Source organism: Nerophis lumbriciformis, linkage group LG35, assembly GCF_033978685.3.
Source record: "Nerophis lumbriciformis linkage group LG35, RoL_Nlum_v2.1, whole genome shotgun sequence".
Lineage (NCBI taxonomy): Eukaryota > Metazoa > Chordata > Actinopteri > Syngnathiformes > Syngnathidae > Nerophis > Nerophis lumbriciformis.
In genome coordinates, this window is record NC_084582.2 from 12,791,602 (window position 1) to 12,802,500 (window position 10,899).

At 39.2% G+C, this 10,899-nt stretch overlaps 1 protein-coding gene across 4 annotated transcripts in view; it reads right to left on the reverse strand.

Moving 5' to 3' along the window:
• The window catches only part of sh3tc2 (SH3 domain and tetratricopeptide repeats 2), a 51,826-nt gene that overhangs the window by 23,143 nt on the left and 17,784 nt on the right, over positions 1-10,899 (reverse strand). For 3 of the 4 annotated variants that reach the window (XM_061927681.2, XM_061927683.2, XM_061927684.2), the window contains 5 exons: positions 6,676-6,807; positions 6,141-6,268; positions 4,553-4,658; positions 2,211-2,354; positions 63-258 (listed from right to left, as the gene is read on the reverse strand). In XM_061927681.2, coding sequence (XP_061783665.2) covers positions 63-258; positions 2,211-2,354; positions 4,553-4,658; positions 6,141-6,268; positions 6,676-6,807 — 706 coding nt within the window. Of the gene's footprint in view, positions 1-62; positions 259-2,210; positions 2,355-4,552; positions 4,659-6,140; positions 6,269-6,675; positions 6,808-9,358; positions 9,671-10,899 lie in introns of those variants that run through there. The other variant, XM_061927682.2, reaches the window with a different exon arrangement.

Sequence of the window (10,899 nt, forward strand, 5' to 3'; positions counted from 1 at the left end):
ATCATCATCACATGATATGAATTGTGTCAGTGTGCTTCTATAATAAATAAAGAATGTCTCACTGGTAGAAAGGGTAGGGCAACGGCTGAGTGCCATCAATAGGCACTAGTCCGTGGTGTCCGGTGGCGATCACTGTACCCTCCCACATGTCATCCTGTCCTGTGTCTTTCACCATTAGCAGATCGTTCTTTTTGAAAGACAGCTGTTCTTCATCATCCTCCTCAACTCTTGTGTAGAGTGCTTTAGCAAAGAAGGATCCTGTAGCAATGTATCATTAGGCGCATGATAAGATACTCAGCATTAGACACCATCTTTCCTAACATGTAAAAAGCTTTTTAACTCTCCTGTGGTCAATAAAATCCCTTTATAGATATTTGGCATCAGCAAAACTGCTGATTTACTGCTTGGAAAATGATGGATGGTCGAAACCAAATCCATACGGCTAATTCAATCTCATTAAAGTACGGCAGCATTGCAGTTTTATTTTGTCAAAAAAAAGAACAGGAGTTTAAAAAGGTGATATCTGCTTAAATTTTTTTTTTGCTGCAAAAGCAAACTTAAAGAACAGTTAATTCTCAAACTGTGGCATGTGTACCACCAGTGGTACCCCGACTCGATCTAGTGGTACGCCAAAGAATCACACTGTTTTATTTTTCTATATATTCAAACATAGTGTTGATCTTCAAACTGTGTGTACGGTAATGTTACAGTGGCCAAAAATATTCAATATACTTGTTAAATAAAACATCTGTTATGAGCCACCTTCACGCAAACCTAATACTGATTTCCCCCGGACTACTTATGCTCTCCAGTCCATTCACTCGGCACCATTCTTGATGCTACAACCTTCCAGTCGTGTTCACCTCCTCCACTCTGGCTCCACTCACGCTCCTCTTTAATGAGGCTTTTAATTTTGTTTCTGTCTACACTTTTTTGTGTGCGACTTGTTTCTCCACACCTTTTGTGTGCATCCTTAGTTGTATTTCCTACTCCTTTTTGAGTGTACCTTTGGTCATTATTCTTATTTCTTTTGGTGTTTGTGTTGGGTGTCATGTTGAAGCGTGGATCGTTCTCCCAAGATGCAGACCGAACTCCGGAGGCAAAGTGCAGGTAAGGAAATTATTTCATGTCCATAAATCACTCAAAATACCAAAGTACAGTGTGCCAATAGCACGGGAAGCTAATGGAATAGCTAACAAGAAAACAAATGGCAAAGCTTAGCTCAGGAATCCATAAGTAGACATCGTAACTGTTGCATGGAAGCAAATAAGAAAGCCAGACAGTGTGTGGTGAAAAACAGGAATAAGTAGCTCTCTGATTAGTGCCCGGCAGCAGGTGAGCGTGCCGAACACTAATCAGAGGCAGGTGAAACCAAAACACAAACCCAGGGGTGCTCAAAACAGGAACTGAGGGGGTCAAAGACTAAACAAAACACGATCCGGGCAACGGATCATGACATTGGGGGTCCTACTCCCACTAAGGCTAATCGTTACATCTGCCTTGTTTTTAATGAATACTTAGGCCTACTACACTACAGTATTTTGATGTTGGTTATTATGGTTTTACTTGGAGAGCCAAGTTCTTTCTAAAGTAGTACTTGGTGAGAACCACTGTTCTAGAATACTATTATATTAAGCAAGCTTTAACTGTGGGTACTTTTCAATTTAAATCGAATACTGCCAGTGCTGCCGTCCCTATATGCAAATCAGGTGCTGTGCATTGGGGCCCCGCGATCCGTGGGGGCCCCATTTTCGTGAATAAGCATATATGAAAGGGCAATTAATGAATGACAGGGCACTTTTGTCACCGATAAAAATATAATGGCGCATTTCCCCAGATTGCTATACAATCGTGCTGGGATTGAATCCCTATCAGAGGTGCGTCGGCACATTTATGTTTTAAATATGTTAAATGTGTTATTTTGCACAAAACATATATTTCCCATGAATTTGCTTTTGTACAAAACATCCATCAAATTAAATCCAAGTTTGGTTTAAACGAAGAGGGCGGGTCATATTGATTGCAGTTCTAATCAAAATTAAATAGAAAATGAATCAATGCATATATCAGTATAAGTTCCACCTGAACAGTGGATTTTGATCTCCAGGTGTATTTATTTGATTCCACCAAATTTAATCCCAGTGTTAATAATCAAATATCTGCTGTTCATCAAATGTTTTTCAAGCAGTTTCAATTGAAACATTTCTTACCTTCCTGAGGTAAAAGCGCCAGGTAGAGAGTGGCCAGTTGATCCTCATCCACTGTTACATTTATCTCCAAGTCACTGAGCAGTTTGGGGGCCAGCCAGAAGGACTGATCACACAGGAAGTTCTCCAAGCAGCGAGCCACATAACCTACCATGTAGTTCAAATTCAAAACAATTACCAAAGATCAGGGGTGTCAACAAAGAAGGTAAAGTGGGGATGTTGTACTTGGGCCCATAACATTTGACAATTGTATTTTATAAGTCATTAAAAAGGCATGTCATAAATATCAAGATAAAACAAATATAACCTGTCGGAGGCAGATATTTACATATATCCAAATTTAAGTGTTACTTCTTTTATTTCATAATCATATTACAAAACAGCTAGTGTTTTTCTTCCAATTGTGGTCTTTTGGTTGACTGCAAATACTGTGTGCTTAACCTTGAGTGAGGAATGTAAGAAAGAGAGATACTCCTTTCTCTTATCTAGCCTTATGTCCAGGTGCGGAGGACAATGGGCATGTGTTTTGGCTGGAGGGACATGACTGCGAGGGTGGGAGAGAGAGAGACTTAAGAGGGGAGAGGGTTTTTCAAGGGGGGGCAGATCATCTTGGCGGCCCGATTGAATGTTCTCTGCTGGACTGGTCTCAATGTATTTACAAAGCTTTGCAAATATATTACAAAATACCTATTCTGTCTCTGGTGGTTTTTCTACTCAGCTTTAAGTGTCGTAAAGAGCTTGGGAGCGACTTGTGACTTGAATTCCCTGGGAGGAACAACTGGTCCAAACACAACAAACCTAACAAGGTGGGTTCAATCAAATGAGGAATGTCTAAAACACCCCCTATCAAAAATGCTAAATAGTTTGTTCCACCTTGATGGAGCAATTGTAGCTTGGAAATTTTTTTATTTAACACGCATGTAATAACATCAAAGCTCACCTTTAAAAGGGACTGCACTTTTTTGGAATTTTGCCTATCGTTCACAATCATTATGAACGACATGACGACAGATTTTTTTTTTCAATGCATTCTAACTTGCAAATAAACAAAATAAATAAAAGTCTGCTTACAGCGGAGAAAATAGCAGCGCCTCTATTTCGCCCGTAAAATCCAATAAATAGCCATTCAATAACCGCCAACAATACTACGTGACTTGAATATTAGTGATATTGTTATTAGAAGTGCTAACTCAGACAAACTATTTAAACCCGTGTGAGGATTATGGTCATTCTTGATCTAAATGGGAATATATGAACATCCTAGCAGTCGACATCCTAATGACAGCAGACATTGCACAGTAAGGGATGTTTTATTATGTTTGTTGAGTCATGAAGTCAGCAGTGAGTAATAATCAGTGATGAAGAAGAAAAATGCAAACGTTGTGATGCGTTTTTGAAATGAATAGGCCATTTATGCTTAACATGATCAAAACACGTAAATATTAAATGTTATTATAAATGTGCCTGTTACTACATTACATATATACATATGTGTATATAAAACCTGAGTGGAGGTGTATGGATTTTTTTTTAAGGGTTTTATGGGCGGAATAGAGCTGCTCCCATGGTCTCCATTATAAGCAGACTTTTGATCGCATTTATTTAATATTTAGAATGAAAAAAAATACATTCATCGTCAAGTCTCATAATGATTGTGAACGATGGGCAAAATTCCAAATAAAGTGCAGTTCCCCTTCAAGCATTCACATAAAGCACCGACATTTTGGCACAAGGATAAAGTGGTAATAGTAAACATATGATACATCTAGAAAGTTGAATATCACTGCCTGGAACTGTGGTGCATTCAAGGACCCTCAAATGTAGTTAGGAACAGAGGCGTCACTAGGCTTTAAAGACAGCTGGAGTCGGAACTCACAAGAGATGCACTAATAATAATATCATGTTTATGTGAATCATCTTTACACTCTGACATAAAGGAAAACTTGACAGACTTATCATTTTATTTATGTGAAATGTGAATACAGGTTATATGACTGTTTGAATTCATAATCTGGCCACTTTACATTTAATTTATTGGCACTATTTTGTCGGTAAAAAAAACATACCGTACATGTGTTTTTAAAATGTTTCGTCTATTTTCTATTTCTAGTCTAGATACCATTCCCAGCATGTATGTATTTTAAAAAAGCTACTTTCAACAAAAATGTATCCAAAAAGTTTTTAGTAGGTGTGTGTGTATGGGGCAGCGATGTTAGGTTTAGGCTGGGATAGGGGGCCCTTCAGGAGTATGGGAGCCAAGAATTTGGTGCTACGACACCCCTGCCAATGATATCGGTCTGAATGACAAAACGAAACGATGAACACCAAGATAAATAAAATCCTACCTAATGTTAAATAAGTTGAAAACTTCCAGATCTCTTCCACAGTTTTGAATGAGAGTACAAAGCTGTCTTTCTCTGCATGGACAGACACCAGACGTGCAGACAGATCCTGCAAGAACAAAGTCATTCTTAGCATAAAATCAAATTTCACAGTGTCTTATGTAATAATAATATTGTGCACATTATGACTCATTGTGCTATCCAAAATGTCAAGAGTGAGAGTGTCTAAAACATGGGTGTTGAACTCTGGCCCGCGGGCCCGTGTAATTTCACTTGGCCCGTGAGGTGATATCAAATTAACACAAGAGCTGGCCCGCCGATTATATACAGCGGCGGTGCCGCGGTACACCGCTAATTCTCATACTTGCCAAACCTCCCGGGTGACTCACAAATTTCAGTGCCCCTCCCGAGAATTGTAACGCACGCAAAAGTGAATGCAACGCATACTTGATCCACAGCGATACAGGTTACACTGAGGGTGCCAGTATAAAAACCTTTAACATTGTTAGAAATATACACCACACTGTGAATCCACACCAAACAAGAATGACAAACACATTTTGGGAGAACATCCGCACAGTAACACAACATAAACACAACAGAACAAATACCCAGAACCCTTTGCAGCACTAACTCTTCCGGGACGCTACAAGGTGTGTGTATGTGTGTGGGGGGTCGGGGGGGGGCGGCGGGGTTTGGAGGTAGCGGGGATATATTGTAGCGTCCCGGAAGAGTTAGTGCTGCAAAGGGTTCTGGGTATTTGTTCTGTTGTGTTTATGTTGTGTTACTGTGCGGATGTTCTCCCAAAATGTGTTTGTCATTCTTGTTTGGTGTGGATTCACAGTGTGGTGTATATTTCTAACAATGTTAAAGTTGCTTATACGGCCACTCTCAGTGTAAACTGTATGGCTGTTGATGAAGTATTCTTTGCATTCACGTGTGTGTGCGTACAGGAGCCGCTCATATCTTGTGACCGGGCGGGCACGTTGTTAGAAGGGATGAAAAGCGGACGTGACGTCAGCTCGTAGAGGACGTTAAAAGCAGAGCCTGTAAGGCACGCCCCCAAGACTGTGGAATATGAGATATATTGACTGATGAACACCTTCGTTCGATAATGAAGGTTGCCTCAGCTCAAAGCCAGAGCCCCGACATTAATGAACTAGCATCCAAGAAAAGATGGCAGGTATCTGGCTTGGGCACATCAGATTAGATCAGTGTGTTGCAAACTGAGCAGTTTAAAGTCCTGAATGGTTGGTTTATTCATTATTTTATTTTCAATTTTATTAGCCTGTGGAAAAAGTTAAGAAGGCTGCAAATAGAAAAGAGGCATTACATTTTTATTTAAATTGTATTTGATATACCATTGATATTTTTTAATTATTACTATTATTATTTGAAACTCGATTTTGCATGTCACTATAAAGTTACATAAGCCTTGCTTGTTCAATATTTAAGGCAAAACTTGTTTGGGTCCCGATCAAAAAGGTTAATTTGTTCAACCTTGGCCCGCAGCTTTGTTCAGTTTTAAATTTTGGCCCACTCTGTATTTGAGTTTGACACCCCTGGTCTAAAAGGTCTGATTTTCACTCACTTTAAATAACTGGGTGACATCTTTGCTGTTGCTCTCCACCACTCGGAGTCGAGTCCGCAGGGACTCCTGGAGCGCCCGGTCAGGATCCGCACTGGAGCGTCGCCGTCCAGTAAAAAAGAGCATAATTTCTAGACAGGATACATAATGTCAAATTTCCTTAAAGAAATACTGTTTCAAAGCCAAAAAGTGTATCTCCCATTCTTTTACACATCAGCGTATGAATGAAGGGTTTACTGGCTGTAAGCAAACAGAAAACTTTCAAAAGTTCATTAAAGATTTTCTACGGTAGCTCATATTACAAGGAAATGCTCTGTGCGAACCGTCTCGGTCCCGAGAGGAATAACAAAGCGATTAGACTGCTGACTAGACTTTTAGCGGACATTACACTCCATTTGAAAAGAAGAAGCTGAAGCAACGGGTGTGATGGAGCCAAGATGCTTAGAAGGTAAACCAGTCTCTAAGTAGGCTACAGTATGCACGACCAAAGACGGTTTATCTGCTGAAAGACTGTGGTTTAAACATCAACAACTGATACCTGAGGGGAATTTTTCTCCCAGTGTCACCCGACTGCCTCGAAGGAAACCCTCTTTCCTCTTCCAGTAGTTCCCTGGCTCCAGCTCTCCTTCACCTGACTCCCCCAGGGGGCCATCATCATCCTCACCTGCTCCTAAAGACGACCACAGAACAGATGCAATGCAAAGATATCACGTCTCGAGACATGTAATCAATCAAATAGTCAGGGTTTGGTTATTTACTCTTAAATCCCGCAGATGGAATGCTTTGCTGTCCCAATACGTCAATCAATCAATCAAAGTTTATTTATACAGCCCTTAATCACAAGTGTCTCAAAGGGCTGCACAAGCCGCAACGACATCCTCGGCTCAGATCCCACATCAGGGCAAGGAAAAACTCAACCCAATGGGATACAATTAGAAACCTTGGAGGGGACCGCAGATGGGTGATCGGTGCAATGGACGTCGAGTAGCAAAAATAAATCTTAAAAACTCCGAAATAAGATACAATACAAATGATTTCAAGATAATACAAACCCCAAAACCAGTGAAGTTGGCACGCTGTGTAATTCGTAAATAAAACAGAATACAATGATTTGCTAATTATTTTCAACCTATATTCAATTGAATGGACTGCAAAAACAAGATACTTAACGTTTGAACTGGAAAACGTTTTTTTTTTTGCAAATATTAGCTCATTTGGAATTTGATGCCTGCAACAAAAAAGTTGGCACAAGTGGCAAAAAAAGACTGAGACAGTAGAGGAATGCTCATCAAACCCTTATTTGGAACATCCCACAGGTGAACAGGCTAATTGGGAACAGGTGGGTGCCATGATTGGGTATAAAAGCAGCTTCCATGAAATGCTCAGTCATTCACAAACAAGGATGGGGCGAGGGTCACCACTTTGTGAACAAACGCGTGAGCAAATTGTCCAACAGTTTGAGAACAACATTTCTAAACGAGCTATTGCAAGGAATTTAGGGATTTCACCATCTATGGTCCGTAATATCATCAAAAGGTTCAGAGAATCTGGAGAAATCACGCATGGGTAACTTACACATCTGTGAAGGCACCGTTATTGCTGAAAGGTACATACAGGTTTTGGAGCAACATATGTTGCCATCCAAGCAACGTCTTTTTCATGGACGCCCCTGCTTATTTCAGCAAGACAATGCCAAGCCACATGTTACAACAGTGTGGCTTCATAGTAAAAGAGTGCGGGTACTAGACTGGCCTGCCTGTCGTCCAGACCTGTCTCCCATTGAAAATGTGTGGCGCATTATGAAGCCTAAAATGTTGAACAACTTAAGCTGTACATCAAGCAAGAATGGGAAATAGTTCCACCTGAAAAGCTTCAAAAATGTGTCTCCTCCATACTTGCCAACCCTCCCGAACTTTCCGGGAGACTCCCGAATTTCAGTGCCTCTCCCGAAAATCTCCCGGGACAACCATTCTCCCGAATGTCTCCCGATTTCCAGCCGGACTTAAGGCACGCCCCCTCCAGGTCTGTGCGGACCTGAGTGAGGACAGCCTGTCGTCACGTCCGCTTGGCCAACCAAAAAGTAACCACAGAACACTATAGTGTTCTGTGGTTACTTTTTGGTTGGCCAACGGTTTATGTTGTATTGCTCACCCTGACGGCAAGTGTTGGAGTCGGTTCTGAAGTATGAAGTAAAGAGACGTAACTTCATCACCTCGCCTGGTTATTGACTCCAACCCAGAATATTACACTGCCCATACCTATGCTCCTTCAAAGGCTGTGCTACTGGCTGCAAAGCATTGCACTTTCAAATACAACAATGAGAAGAGAGGAGTGTTATGTGTGTATATGTGTAAATAAATGAACACTGAAATTCAAGTATTTATTTCATTTATATGCATATATATAATAAAATACATATATATATAGCTAGAATTCACTGAAAGTCAAGTATTTATATATATATATATATATATATATATATATATATATATATATATATATATATATATATATATATATATATATATATATATATATATATATATATATATATATATATATATATATATATACTTGCAGTGTGTATATTGAATATTGATGGAGGGTTTTGAAGTTGTTTTAGAGGGCTTTGAAGACTACAACATATATATATATATATATATATATATATATATATATATATATATATATATATATATATATATATATATATATATATATATATATATATATATATATTGAATATTGATGGAGGGTTTTGAAGTTGTTTTGAAGTTGTTTTAGAGGGCTTTGAAGACTACAACAGTAACTCCCATTTGCCGCAAAAAATTAAAAAAGACATGCATGTTCTTGTCGCTAATAATGATTGTGAATGTATATAAAATAAATACTTCAATTTCAGTGAATCCAAGGTAAAAATATAAAAATATAACCCCCCCATATACATATATATATATTTATATATACTGTATGTATATATATATATATATATATATATATATATATATATATATATATATATATAAAATAAATACTTCAATTTCAGTGAATCCTAGGTATAAATATATACCCCCCCCCCCCTTTTCACGGTTGGCAAGTATGGTCTCCTCATCATTGTATTCTGTTTTTATTTACGATTTACACAACGTGCCAACTTCACTGGTTTTGGGTTTTGTACTTTAAATGGGAATTACTAAATGTTAAAGGTATATCAAACAAACCTTCAACAAAGTGATCACTGCAAACTTGTGCGTTTCTCGACGTTGCTCCCTCGGGACTGTAGCGCGTTCCGCTTATCTCATTGTCTTGCGTAAAATGTTGACATCTTTCACCCTTCTTGATCACCTCTCGAGGAACTCTGAAAAAACGTGTATCCTTTTCGGGATTTGAACGGTTCCAACAGCCTAAAACAACGCAAGGATACCTCATTTTTCTTTGAGAATGGCAAATTGCCGCCCAGACCGCTTTGTCAACAGACGCTCGCCCACCACTTCAAGCCTTGTATTATAAATGAGCCGGACGTAAAGTCAGGGGAATGCAACCTATTGACACCAACCAGACCCGGCCCCCACCACAACCCTGGACACACCCCCGGCGCCACAAACGTAAATTAGGACCTTTGTCTGATAAAGTTGAAGGTGTGGAAACAATGCTATCAAGAATGTTATCAAGGCTGCTGTTCAAAGTATGCTGTGATTACAACACAAAGGTTATCCTGGAAGTGTCAATAGATGACACATGATGACACTAACCCACAATCACAAAGGGACAATAACTTCACATCTATGATCAAAGAAGAAGAACTGAATGTAGAATGCAAGGTAAGCTGCATTCAGTTTTGTGAAGATACGTTTATCCATGTCCACAACACGTCGACGATTATTGTTTTTTTTTTATACTTTTATGATATTCTGGAATGTTGAATCGTGTGAATGTATATATATATATATATATATATATATATATGTATGTGTGGGGAAAAAAATCACAAAACTATTTCAATAGTTTTGTGATTTTTTTCCCCACACATACATATATTGCGCTCTACTACGGTATCGAGCACTATTTTTTCGGATAACCTTATTAAGACATATATATATATATATATATATATATATATATATATATATATATATATATATATATATATATATATATATATATATATATATGTGTGTGTGTATATATATATATATATATACATTATATAGAATATTTACAGTGTTGGGACTAACGCGTTACTTTGTAACGCGTTACTGTAACGCCGTTAGTTTCGGCGGTAACTAGTAATCTAACGTGTTATTTTTTATATTCAGTAACTCAGTTACCGTTACTACATGATGCGTTACTGCGTTATTTTACGTTATTTTTCATGTAGTATCGGCTAGATACAGAAGATCTGAGTGTGTTTTATTGCAGCGCTGCGGTGGAAAAGAAAAGGCGTGCTTTGTGTGGGTGGGGGTGGGGGGGAGACTCCCATACCGCAGTTGAGGAGCGCAGGGGAGACGTTCCTCCAGGGCCTATGTACGTCTTCGGGGCTAACAACCTTCACTTTACCCGGCAGTGGGTCTTTACAGCTGGGGGTGAATGACGAGACCGGCGGTTTGTTACAACTTTGTGACTTTATTGGACGCAGCCATCCACCAAGCGAGAGCACCTGCACGCACTCACTGTCGCCGCTCGCTCACCTTTCTCGCCCACTCACTCACTGACGTCACTCACCTCACATGCTGTCATATCTTAAAGGGCCACACACACACAC